This window comes from Oryctolagus cuniculus, chromosome 10, assembly GCF_964237555.1.
Source record: "Oryctolagus cuniculus chromosome 10, mOryCun1.1, whole genome shotgun sequence".
Classification (NCBI taxonomy): Eukaryota; Metazoa; Chordata; class Mammalia; order Lagomorpha; family Leporidae; genus Oryctolagus; species Oryctolagus cuniculus.
In genome coordinates, this window is record NC_091441.1 from 15,607,004 (window position 1) to 15,620,964 (window position 13,961).

Genomic DNA, 13,961 nt, shown 5'->3' on the forward strand with positions numbered 1-13,961 from the left:
TGGAAGTTAGGTCTCTGCCACCCAAGTGGGAGATCTGGAAGGAGTACCTGACTCCTGGCTTGGCCCAGACTGGGCTGTTGTAGCCATTTGGGGAGTGAACAAGTGGATGGAAAATCTGTCATTCTGCCTTTCAAATATATTAATAAATAATAAATCTTTAAAAAATTGCTAGTATGGGTGCAATTTTATTGTATTTCATTTATTCTATCTTTCTCACAACTGTTTTCCCTAACTTCATTATCACCTGTTATGGCCTGGATGTTTGTGATCCTTCAGAATTCATAGGTTGACATTGAACCCCCAATGTGATGATATTAAGGGATGGGAAGGTCTTTGGAAGGTCATGAGGGCTTGAGACGACCGCTCTCATAAAAGCCCAAAGAAGCTCATTCACCCTTTATGCCTTGTGAGGACTCAGAGAAGTGCCTGCCATCTGTGAGGAATAACCCCTCTCAGATTCAATCTCCTAGGCCCTTGAACTCGGACTTCTCACCCTCCAGAACTGTGAGCAGTAAATTTCTTTTAAGAAAACTTTTATTTAATAAATATAAATTTCAAAAGTACAGGTTTTGGATTATATCGGTTTTTTACCCCATAACCACCCTCCCACCTGCAATCATCCCATCTCCTACTCCCTCTCCCATCCCATTCTTCAACAAGATTCATTTTTAATTATCTTTATAAACAGAAGATCAACTTAGTATATACTAAGTAAAGATTTCAACAGTTTGCACCCACACAGACACACAAAGTATAAAGTATTGTTTGAGTACTAGTTATGCCGTTAATTCACATAGTACAACACATTAAGGACAGAGATCCTACATGGGAAGTAAGTGCACAGAGACTCCTGTTGTTGATTTAGCAATTGACACTCTTGTTTATTGCGTCAGTAATCACCCTTGGCTCTTGTCATGAGTTGCCAAGGCTATGGAAGCCTCCTGAGTTCACAAACTCCGACCTTATTTAGACAAGGCCATAATCAAAGTGGAAGTTCTCTCCTCCCTTCAGAGAAATGTACCTCCTTCCTTGATGGCCCATTCTTTCTACTGGGATCTCACTCACAGAGATCTTTCATTTAGGTCATTTTGAGCAATAAATTTCTGATGTTTATAAAGTATCCAGCCTAAGGTACTTCATTACAGCTGCTCCAATGGACTAAGATACCACAATGTCTAAAAGCCCCATACACTGCTACTTTGAGTAGATATTTACTGAATTACTCATCCTAAACATTAATAAGGTAATAGTCTCCTTAAAAAAAGACTCCTTTCTCTGAAGGGAGGAGAGCACTTCCACTTTGACTATGGCTTTCTCTAAGTAAGATAGGAGTTGGCGAACTCAAGAGGCTTCCATAGCCTTGGCAACTCATGACAAGAGCCAAGGGTGATTACTGACGCAATAAACAAGAGTGTCAATTGCTAAATCAACAATAGGAGTCACTGTGCACTTACACCCCATGTAGGATCTCTGTCCTTAATGTGTTGTACAATGTGAATTAATGCTATAACTAGTACTCAAACAGTATTTTACACTTTGTGTTTCTGTGTGGGTGCAAACTGATGAAATCTTTACTTAGTATACACTAAATTGATCTGTATATAAAGATAATTGAAAATGGGGCCAGCGCCGCAGCTCACTAGGCTAATCCTCCGCCTAGCGGCGCCGGCACACCGGGTTCTAGTCCCGGTCGGGGCACCGGATTCTGTCCCGGTTGCCCCTCTTCCAGGCCAGCCCTCTGCTGTGGCCAGGGAGTGCAGTGGAGGATGGCCCAGGTGCTTGGGCCCTGCACCCCATGGGAGACCAGGAAAAGCACCTGGCTCCTGGCTCCTGCCATCGGATCAGCGCGGTGCGCCAGCCGCAGCGCACCGGCCGCGGCGGCCATTGGAGGGTGAACCAACGGCAAAGGAAGACCTTTCTCTCTGTCTCTCTCTCTCACTGTCCACTCTGCCTGTCAAAAAAAAAAAAAAAAAGATAATTGAAAATGAATCTTGATGTGAATGGGATGGGAGAGAGAGTGGGAGATGGGAGGGTTGCGGGTGGGAGGGAAGTTATGGGGCGGGGGGAGCCACTGTAATCCAAAAGCTGTACTTGGGAAATTTATATTTATTAAATAAAAGTTAAAAAAACTATAAATAATGGTCACATGAATAGTGACTGGACGTCAAGACTGAAAAACAGTAGTAGCACTGGTTCACAATGGGCTAAGCTGCCCATCCGCACAGGAAGACTACAAACTACTGTGTCGCGATGGACTGACAAGTGTGGGTAAGCTGGGGCACAAGGAAAGAGGATACTTTATGGTAAAATTTACTCAGAGCAGCATTGAGTTTTATATAACTAGAAAAAACTCTTTTTTAATGTTAGCCAAAGATTTAAACTTTTCGAGTTCCGTAGGTATGAAATAACTCATTCTCTAAATCACCAAGCTACAAACTGGTAGGGTGCTTAGTGATACAGATAACGGGGGTGACTGTGGTACAGACGCTGCTTTGCAGGGCATACCACACCCCAAGCCCCTGCCCCCTCACACCCAAGCCCAGAGCCCCGGGCTCACCAGGACCCTTTGGCTGCGGCTCCTGTTCATCTCATCCAATTCCATGCCCTGGTTCTGACCCACATCACATTTCCCCTGGAGGCAATGCATCTTATCTCTGCTTTTAGTCTTGTTCATAATGCTGTCTTCTCTACTGCCTTTTACTCTGTCTGATCACATTCCAGATTCTGTCTTTCAGCTGCTCCCAACCGTGCCCTTCAATCTGCTCCCCAAATTCCTCAGTATGTCAAATGAGGTCCTTCACCCCACCTTCCACCTTCCGCCTCATCACCCACTTTGTTTCAGCCACATCAGAGCCATTGGTTTCTGTCTGTATCATGCTCTCATTTATTCATGTCTCCCCACATGCTGTTTCTTTGTGCTTGGGACTCTTTTCTTCAAGCTTTTCTTGCCTTTTACCTGGTAAAATCTCCCTTATTCCTCTTAAGACTCAAGTCCATGTCAACTCCTCCACAACCTCTGTTTCAACTAAATGTCCCTTGTTTTAATTGTCTTCGTATTTATTTCATCCACTAGACCTTGACCTCCCAGAGAGCAGGGACTGCTCCTTTTCCCCTTACATCCTAAACACCGTACACTGGAAACATCAGATGTTCAGTAAGAGTAGATGCTTAAAAGAACGAACAAGTAAGGCATTGCCTGGCACATGACAGGTAATTCTTTGTTGAATGAACAAATGAATCAACCTTTTAAGATCCTTTAGTAATTTAATCTGCTAGGACGGGAACTGAGATGTAAGTGCTTAGGTTAAGTTCAGCCTAGAGTAAATGGCATTGCAATGCAGTCTGGATACATTTTAAATGTTACTACTTATCTGTGTGAAAATGCAACTATTTTCTTTAATGGTAGATAAGCAGAAATCACCCTTTTATACTTCTGCATATTAAGGAGGTTTGTTCATAAAAATTATAGAGTTCGAAGGTGCTACCCTATTGGAATTAACATAAAGTACGATTTCAGATGCTTTCAGTAGTCCTCAACAATGACTGACTAGTGAGGTACTCAACAAGCAGGTATTGGATGAATAACTGAAAAACAGAAAACAAAATATTTGGATGAGATTGAAGAAAAAAACAGTACCAATACATTCTATGTTGTTAAAAGTATTTATCTCTGTTTATTGTACTACAATCTTCTTGAGAATACATTTTTAAAGACAATGTTACATCTGCCTAAAACATGACTATTAGGAAACTACCTCTTTGAGGGTCAGTTTAGGACATAGCTAACAAAAGGTACTTTGCTATAATTAAAATTCTGGTAGGGGCTGCACGCTGTGGCATAGTGGGCTAAGTCTCTACCTGCGGCGTTGGCATCGCATATGGGTGCTGGTTCATGTCCTGGGTACTCCTCTTCCCATCCAGCTCTCTGCTGTGGCCTGGGAAAGCAGCAGAAGATGGCCCTAGTGCTTAGGCCCCTGCACCCATGGGGGAGACCTGGAAGGAGCTCTGGCTCCTGGCTTTGGATTAGCCCAGCTCCAGCTATTGCGGCCATTTGGGGAGTAAACCAGCAGATGGCAGACCTCTTTCTCTGTGTCTCTCCTTTCTCTAACTGTGCCTCCCAAATAAATAAATAAAATCTTAAAAAAAAAAAAAAACCTCCAGTAAAAAATAGTCAAATTACCCAACTCTGAGAAAAAGTGAGATAAATGATAGTTGGAAAGAAACTTATGATTTAGAAGAAATGAAGTGGGTTAATGCCTGGCCTGAAGCGCCGGCATCCCATACAGGTGCCGGTTCGAGACCCAGCTGTTCCAGTTCCAATCCCGCTCTCTACTATGGCTTGGGAAAGCAGTAAAAGGTGGCCCAACTCCTTGGGCCCCTGCACTCGTGTGGGAAACCAAGAAGAAGCTCCTGGCTCCTGGCTTTGGATCAGCACAGCTCTGGCTGTTGCAGCCATTTGGGGAGTGAACCATTGGATGGAAGACCTCTCTCTCTCTGCCTCTCCTCTCTCTGTGTAATTCTGAATTTCAAATAAATAAATAAATATTTTAAAAAAAGAAGAAGAAGAAATGCTGCACATGCATTATATAAGAGCATACAAAAATAATTAGTACATTTTAAAGGAAAAGGAAGATGGTTTGATGCATAGTGGAAGTGTAATTATCGCAAGGCTCCACGAAGCAGTTATTATGATGTTTTCCAAAAAACATTTTTGAAGAAACAGGCACCTCATTTTACAGACACGTACCACGAATGTTGCACATCATCTGCCAAACACCTGCCTGAGACGCCCTGACACAGCATCTTGATCTACCAGCTCCTAGAGTAACTCCTGTGTCAACCGGAGCAACTGGAGTCCTGGTGTGTGACACTTTGCTTCCTTCTTCCTCCCTCAGATGACACCCGTCTACTGTGGAAACCATGCTCCCTGACAGCACCGGTGGCACTAGCGCCGAGGCTCCCAGGCACTTCCTGCATTTTCCTGCACTCACAAGGTAACAGCTGCTGGTGTGGAACATGCATCCCCACTAAACAGCCTCATTAATTTTCACTGTCAACTTGTAAGAAGCAAATAAAGCCAAGTATTCATTAAAAATAACATGTATCAAGCACCCACAATTTGGCAAGCACTCAGCTTTACATGAGGGATAGACAGAACTCAAGTGGGGGAAATAAACAACATGACCCTCACCTCTTCTGCAACATCAGGGGTATGGAGGAAGTGTGCACAGGTTGTGACAGCACAGGGGCAGCCACTGGGGCCTCAGAGAGGTCTTTATGGAGGGGATTTCTGTGCAGAATCAATGATAATCAGGCTTGGGAGAACAGGAGAACACGTAGGAAGAGCTAACAACCAGGGCACCAGAAAGGGGACAAGAACAGGCCTGGGTTTTGGAAAACTCATAGTGAGCAGCTGATGTGGCTGAAGATGTCTGGGCCTGAGAGCAGAGGGTAGGATGGAGAAGCAGATGATACCACCTCCTCCCCTTTACAGTTATGTAAGAACTAGGGCAATTTAGCTTAGTAATAAAACAAATTCCACATGTGTATTACTGCTCCAACGATGACTTTCAGTCAAATTCTCTTAAGCTATAATATATTCTTCATGCTATAAAAGGCTAAGTGATCATCGCTGTGGGATCCACATACATCTGAGTAAACCTATTAACTGACTGAGCAGGGCCAAACCTACTCCAATCCTCTCCGCCCCCCCCTCCAATCCAGATCCAAAACCTGTATAGTCTGGGCTGAGCACGGGCTGAAGCCAAGAACTAGAAACTCAATCCAGATCTCCCATAATGGGTGGCAGAAACTAGGAACTTGAGCCATCACCTGCAGCCTCCCAGACTGCACACTGACAGGAAGCTGGAATCAGAAGCTAAGCCAGAGGTAAAACCCAGGTACTGTGATACAGGATGCAGGCATCCCAAGCGATCTCTCAGCTGCTGTGCCAAATGCCTGCCCCCACCATTACTTCCTAAGATTGGCTACTTGAACCCTGGGGTACTTAGTAGGACATTGCAAAGTTACAGGGCACCTGGCACATACTTCTGGGGCTTCAGTCTTACTCAAAGATGATAGAAGAGAGTCATTATTTTTATACTAAAACAAACAACAATGGCAAAAAGTAGAACACAAAACATGCATGAAATTTTAGATGGAAAGAGGGACTTAACTCCCAGATTTCTGGGTCCACGAGTGCATCTCTCTTTACCTTTAGGGATATGTGGTGACCACCTCAAAGTCTACTTCTTTTGAGGAAGCAGTCACAGTGCTCAAAAGAGATACCCTTCAATAACAAGGTTACTGAGCATCAGTCACACACAAATGGAAACACACACACACACACACACACACACCCTCCACGCTGCTAAGACACATGCAGTGTTTTGTTGGAAAGGGCCTGGCTTTGAACTTAAAAATCTACAGAAACTTAAATTGAAAAACAACAAGACTTGACCATGCTGATTACTGCTCTTGGTTTCTGGTTTTCTGATGCACTATAGATGCCTTGCTGATCTTTTAGGCCTACTAGGTCACAATTCCACCCACCCGGCACCTAACTAACTCATCCCTGACCTTTCTTCCTTTCCACCATCCCACTTCCCAAGGGTTCATCCTTCTTCCTTCTTCCACTATGAACCAGATGATTTCCCCAAGCTCTTTGAGTTTTTATTGCTGAGCTGATACTGGCTCTTTCATCTCAAGTTAGCGACAAGAACAACAACAATCAGGGCTTACCCGGGTCCAGCCACGCCAAGTCTGGCCTACATGGTGACTCTGGGATCCTGTTTTCCTCTCCAGTTGATGAGAGCTGATCTGTATCAAGGGAGGTCTACTTGTCCAACTTCCTGCAGGCATTGTTCTCAGGAGTATGGCATATTAAAAATACTTCATACTCCATTTCCCAATTAAAGTAACACAGATTCTAGATACAAGTTCACTCAACTTGTCCAAGTAGCTTATTATTACATAGCACCAACATGAAAACACTCTTCTGAAGAGAATTAAAATGTTTTAAAAGATGCTGTTCTTAAAATCAAGAAGCCACAGGAACATGGAAATTTGATTAAGAAGTTACTGATACAGTGTTTAAAACACCAAGTTACAAATTTAGTTCATCATGTTTCCACATTTAATTCATCTGCTTAAAACACGTTACAAAAGGGGTTAGCACAGGCCTCCAATTAGAAATTAAATAATAGCTTGGGTTCTACTGCAGAACTACGACATAAGCAGTGTGATCATTATGTGCTTCAGGAGGACAACCCAGGGCCATATTCCTGGTCATCTTTGCTTCTGAAGTTCATCACCCAGGAGTGGTCTAAGAGTGGGCTTAGGCCCAGGGTCTTCTTTTTTTTTTTTTTTTTTTTTTTTTTTTTGACAGGCAGAGTGGACAGTGAGAGAGAGAGACAGAGAGAAAGGTCTTCCTTTGCCGTTGGTTCACCCTCCAATGGCCGCCGCTGCAGCCGGCGCACCGCGCTGATCCGATGGCAGGAGCCAGGATCCAGGTGCTTTTCCTGGTCTCCCATGGGGTGCAGGGCCCAAGCACCTGGGCCATCCTCCACTGCACTCCCTGGCCATAGCAGAGAGCTGGCCTGGAAGAGGGGCAACCGGGACAGAATCCGGCGCCCCGACCGGGACTAGAACCCGGTGTGCCGGCGCCGCAAGGTGGAGGATTAGCCTATTGAGCCACGGCGCCGGCCTAGGCCCAGGGTCTTCTAAACCAACTATGGCTTACGTGGTGACTTGGATCAAGATTTTCCTTAGTGGACTGAGAGGTAATCTATATCCAGAGGAAGTCAGTTTTAGAATCAGAACAGAACACAACCTGTTCTAGTAAAACAGGGGACTGGTGGACCAGGGTCAGAAGAATGATGTAAAATGTTAAATAAAACTGAAGACAATAATACCAAGGAACAAAGTACTATGAATTTAGATCTATTTAGGCTTTCTGAAAAATATATTTTTCCTATTAACAAGTTATATGATCTCTTTATCTAAATACAGAATTTGATACCCGATGATCATTTTAATAGATCTTACTAAATGTACCAAAATGGAAAAGAAGCAATACCTAATTTTATGAGATAAGACAGTGCACACTGTTTCTATTTTAGGGGTACAAAAACTGTAGCCTAATTTTTCAAGTTCTTTAGAAACACATTTTAGCATATTTTAGTAGCAAGGCTTGTTTACTCTTTTAAATAATTGTTTTTAAAGCTTTGACAACAAAGCTATGAATAAGCACTTAAAAGTTTACTTATTTTTTTGTGTATTTTCATTTACTTCAACGGCATAACAACAGAGTGAGAGAGCGAGCTAATGTGAGGACATGATACATCTGCCCTCCCTGGCTTACACCTCGACAGCCCAGGCTGGGCCATGCCGAAGTCAGGAGCCTGGAACTCCATCGGGTCTCCCTCATGAGTGGCAAGGGCCACGCACTCAAGTCATTATCTGCTGTTTCTCACCATGCATTAGCAGGAAGCTGGATCAGAAGCAAGGTGCTGGCTGGCACTTGGTGTCAACTGATGGAAGAACCTGTGGCACCACAATGCCTACCCCACAATTTCCTTTAATATCTAAAAATGAAAGACTATTTGGAGAGAATTAGCTAGTTAAATACATCATGGTATTATCCCTTTTAAATTGTTACCTACCAAGATTTTATAACTGCCATGATCTTAATGCCTTATAAACTACTTCACAACTGACAACTACTGCACTTTGTTTTCAACATGCAGTATTGTTATATTGTTATATCTGCATATATTCTAGGGTCCTTAATTCAATAACAATGTTTCAGTGTAAGCTGCAATTCTCATCCCAGGGATGAAATCACCTTAAAAACCTGCTGGAGGGCTCAGATTGCAGTGAAGGCTTTCCCCAGTATACTTATCATTTAGGATAGCACAAGTATTTTTTGCCAGGAATTTTGTTTTGGATTGTTTAAATATGTGCAAACATGTATATGATAACCTAAAGTATTATATGATAGAACACTAAAATATCAATTCAGAATTCTAAAACAATTTAACTACTACTTTTTCAATAATACTATCTGTCCAGGGATGCAAAATTTATGTTCTTTTATTCAAAGGATGCCTGATATTGTTCAAACTCTCTATACCCCCCCCCAAAATAAAAACCAATCTAGCATCTACTATAATCTTATCTACTAAAAAAGGGCTGGATATTGTTAACAGAAGAAAAATGCTAAGATAGAATAGCTGTGGAAAGGAGGAAGAGAGTCAACAGTGAATCAAAGAATGAACACCACTTAAAAAGCCACATCAGAAGTAAACTAAAGAGGAGTTGCACAGCAGGGTACAGAGAGAAGACAACAGACCCAGGAGGCAAGAACTCAGGCAAAGGTCTGGGGAAGGATTTCATTTTCATAGCAAAATCATATTTAGCAAAATCTAGTCAAAAACTGAAAATTTAAAATATCAATTTGTATTTTGAACTAGATACTTAAAAAAAAAAAACCCAAAACAAAAAAATGCTCTAACCTATACTTAAGAATTATTTAACATTCAAAGACAGGTGTAGGAACTAAGAGCAGCAAATAGGAAGTTAATCTTGAGTCTCTGTTACGTTACATTCTTTTGATCTATCACCTTGCACATTACACAGACTAGTCCTGCCCCTGTGAAAGGCAGCACTGCACAGCTGCTATAGCAAGGAGGGGCAGCTTACAATTTCTGGAAAACCTGGCTGTCAACAACTTTCCTGTACTGGAAGCAAAGAAGCATTTGCTTCAGCTAAATCTCCTAGATTTTGTTGAGCAAAATAGCTGCTCTATATAATAATCAACATAACAGCCGAACTTTTGCTAGTTACATTTAAGGGAGTTCTTCCTCTATGCCACTACTATTTCAATTGCTTTGCATGAATTAATTTCTTTCTTTCTAACAACAATACTGTAAATGAAATACTATTCCTAATTTTACATATGAAGAAACAGACCAGCTCAGTAATACACAACTGAGATCCAATTCTATTTCTGCCTCCCTGAAACTCAGAGCCCTGTCCCTTCATCACTGCATAATGTATTATACAGGAAGTACAAGCACAACACTTCTACAAGTTTATACACAAAGCATTCTAAAATGGCACAGTGATATATGATGGTGCTCTTAAACCTCAAAGTAAAATATTTTATGATAAAGTATAAACATACATACACACTTTCAAGGTGGTTTGTACATATTATAACCACATAAATGTATAAAAATTGGTATGATGAAAAATATGCATACTATTTAATGTTTTCAAATGTTTATATAATTCCCATATCTGATACATAAGGCTTCTGTCTAGAAACTGGAGGGTGGCTAAGTAGGAATGTCTTTGAGATCAGGGTAAGCCCCAAATATATAATCCCCAGTTACTTTTTATTAGCACAAAATTGATAATTAAAAATGTTAAAGATACAAATGAAAAACTACATGATCTATGAAGAACTTTATATCTTCGTACCCACCCCACAACTACAGGAAACCAAACAGTATTACAAAGTTGTCAGATAGATAGTTCTAGTAAACTAGCTTCATTCCATTAGTCTATTCCAAGTCAGGAGCCAGTAACTGCAAACTATCTGCCACCAGTGTGCTGCCTTCATTTACCAAATCATTTTACTTTTCAGTACTTCAAAGTATCACCTATCAAATGAAAAGAATATGCATTCTGCCCATTTAAATGAATGGTGACAGCAATGCGGCCAAGTCTACGTAAAGTGAACGACCACTAACTGGCTACTGTGCTATGTAACTAGGTGAGTTAGGAGGGGAGAAAGGTGCGTATGGGAGCATAAACTTTTTCAAACTATCACACCTGACTCATTCAGCTTCATAACCACCCTGGAAATAAGCAGGGCAAGTATTGTTAGACAGGAAAGAAGCTGTGGGTGGCAACGTGGCCAGCTTCATGTCACAGAACTAGGTAGGGACAGGACATAGCGAAGGCACACAATCTTCCTACCACTCAGCCAGTTAGGAAAGATGGCACAAGGTCTACTGGGAGTCTTCATTCTGAGTAAATGCAACAAAGCTGCAAATATCCTGAAATAATGAATTAAGGAAACTGACTTCATTGCTGACCTGAGCTCAGGGTTCATGAAATCAAAACCACACACCTTGATTTCTGGGAGCTGCATAACTTCAGGGAAGACTTCAATGCAATTGGAGTGAGCAATCACGGTGTGCATGCGCCTACAATTCATAATAGTTGTCGGAATGGCTTTCAGTTTATTCCCACTGATATCAATTTCCTCAAGTTCCTCCAGTTTTGCCATTTTACTAAAAGAGAAAAAATTCAGGGGTGAGGGAGTTATAAAATAACTACAAGGCAATTTTAAAAATGAGATACAAAAGAATAATTTTATTATGACTTTAAAGATCCACTTATTTTTTTTTATCTTTTATTTAATGAATATAAATTTCCAAAGTACGACTCATGTGTTACAATGGCTTCCCCCCCCATACCGTCCCTCCCACCCACAACCCTCCCCTTTCCCACTCCCTCTCCCCTTCCATTCACATCAAGATTCATTTTCGATTATCTTAATATACAGAAGATCAGCTTAGTATACCTTAAGTAAGGATTTCAACAGTTTGTTCCCACACAGAAACATAAAGTGAAAAATAATAGATGATTTTTTTTAAATGATGATGAAATCAGATCAGACCTATTGTCATGTTTAATCCCAGTGAGAATCAAGTTGGGAATTGATAATTTCTTTTTTTTTTTCTTTTTTTTTTTACAGAAGATCAGTTTAGTGTACATTAAGTAAAGATTTCAATCGTTTGCACCCCCATAGAAACACAAAGTGAAATATACTGTTTGAGTACTCGTTATAGCATTAAGCCTCAGTGTACAGCACGTTAAGGACAGAGATCCTACATGAGGAGTAAGTGCACAGTGACTCCTGTTGTTGACTTTACAAATTGACACTCCTGTTTATGGCATCAGTAATCTCCCTATGCACCAGTTATGAGTTTCCAAGGCTATGGAAGCCCCTTGAGTTCTCCGTAAAGATCCACTTATAATAGTCATTTTTACAAACAAGATTTTTCACTACTTTTTCGAGTATCAAAGTATTTAACATCTCCTTTCCCACTACAGAACATAAATGTAGCTTCAACTCTTAAAATTGGCAACAAGAAGAAAAATGATGTCCTTTTCCTCCTAAAGTCTGTGTCTAAATTAAGTTACCGTGGCAACAATCTCTTTGCTATGTTGCTTAGTCTCAACTCCAATGAAAATCCTACTTAAATGGGTCAAAAGGCAGCATTAATCCAATATAACTGCTTTAAAAGAGCTTAGTTTGAGAGTATGATTTCTTTTCATTGGCACGGAAAACTCAAGGGGATGTAGAGGGGACCAGGGCCATAGTTCAAGGTAAGATGGTTTCCTCCTCAAAGCCCACTTCCCAAAGTCCGATGACCACTCATAATCATAAGGCAGTGGTGAGCAACAGGGGCTGTGTTCAGAGGTCATTCCAACATCCCTGGGCCTTCTGGGAGCGTCCACACTCAAACCAGACCCTAAAGGAATCTTCTCAACTTTTGCTAACCACCTACAAAGAAGGAACCTCTCCTTCTTTGGATAGTTATCTTATTCGGAAAGAAGTATGGAGAAACTACCATGTAAGAGGCATAAAAAATGACTGAAGGTACAGAAATCAGACTCGAGAAAGGAAAAGTTAAACATGCTTCCATCTCTCAACATAGAAAGAAGACAGGGAGCAGTGCTGCGGCGTAAGCAGGTGAAGACGCCACCTGCAGCGCCGGCATCTCATATGGGTGCCGATTTGAGTCTCGGCTGCTCCAGTTCCATTCCAGCATCTCTGTGATGGCCTGGGAAAGCAGTAGAAGATGGCCCAAGTGGTTGGGCCTCTGCATCTGCATGGGAGACCCGAAAGAAACTCCTGGCTCCTGGCTTTGGATCAGCCCAGTTCTGGCCGTTGCGGCCACCTGGGGAGTGAACCAGCATACAGAAGACCTCTCTTCTCTCTGTCTCTCTGCCTCTTTGTAACTCTGCCTTTCAAATAAATAAATAAATCTTAAAAAATAAATGAAAAATAAAGTGGTAGTTATTGTGTAGAATTAACAGTTACTAAAGAAAGAAAGAAGACAGCCAAAGAATGTCCTGATTTCTGCAGCACGTTCTTCAATTCAGAAGCCATCTGCTGAGTGTTTACTGAGGGACAGACTGGAGTTAGACCTGAGGCTGAAGGAGACAGGACATCACAGTCCTAGTCCTTACTCCTAGGAAGCCTAGACCTTGGCAGGGGACCTACTGTGCCACATCACAACCCCCAGAGAGGGAAACTATACCAAGATGGAATTTTATGAGGTGTGTAGAAAACTTCTCTGTACTTAGTAGGAGACTGACCTGGCATGGGTCTCTGGGGGGATGTCCTTAGCATTAGAAATGATGTTCATTTCTCCCACAGGGTTTAGATACTCATCCCTGGAAATAGAACACTGGGCTCTTCCATTTATTTTTAAAAATTTTTATTTATTAGAAAGATAGAGAAAGAGAGAGAGAGATCTTCTTTCTGACAGTTTACCTCCCAAATGCCTACAATAGCCACGGCTGGGCCAGGACAGCCAGGAACCCAATCCCAGTCCCCCGGCTTGAAAGACTGGTAGCCCTAGGGGCTAACATTATAGCCCAACAGGCTAAGCTGCCACTTACGGCGCTGGTACCCCATACTGGAGCATCAGTTCCAGTCCCAGCTGCTCTGATTTGGATCCAACATCCTGCTAATGATGGTCCAAGTACATGGACCCCTGCCACCCATGTGGGAGACCCAGATGGAGTTCCTGACTTCAGCTTTGCCCAGCCATCCGTGGCTGTTGTAATCACCTGGGCAGTAAACCAACAGATGAAAGATTTGTCTCTCTTTCTCTCATCCCTCTCTTGCTCTGCCTTTCAAATAAATACTATTA

General features: G+C 41.9%; 1 protein-coding gene across 1 annotated transcript in view; it reads right to left on the minus strand.

The window, feature by feature from the left end:
* Positions 1-13,961, minus strand: part of PHLPP1 (PH domain and leucine rich repeat protein phosphatase 1) — a 229,866-nt gene that overhangs the window by 21,837 nt on the left and 194,068 nt on the right. The window contains exon 12 of the mRNA XM_051851890.2: positions 11,141-11,303. Coding sequence (XP_051707850.2) covers positions 11,141-11,303 — 163 coding nt within the window. The remainder of the gene's footprint in view (positions 1-11,140; positions 11,304-13,961) is intronic.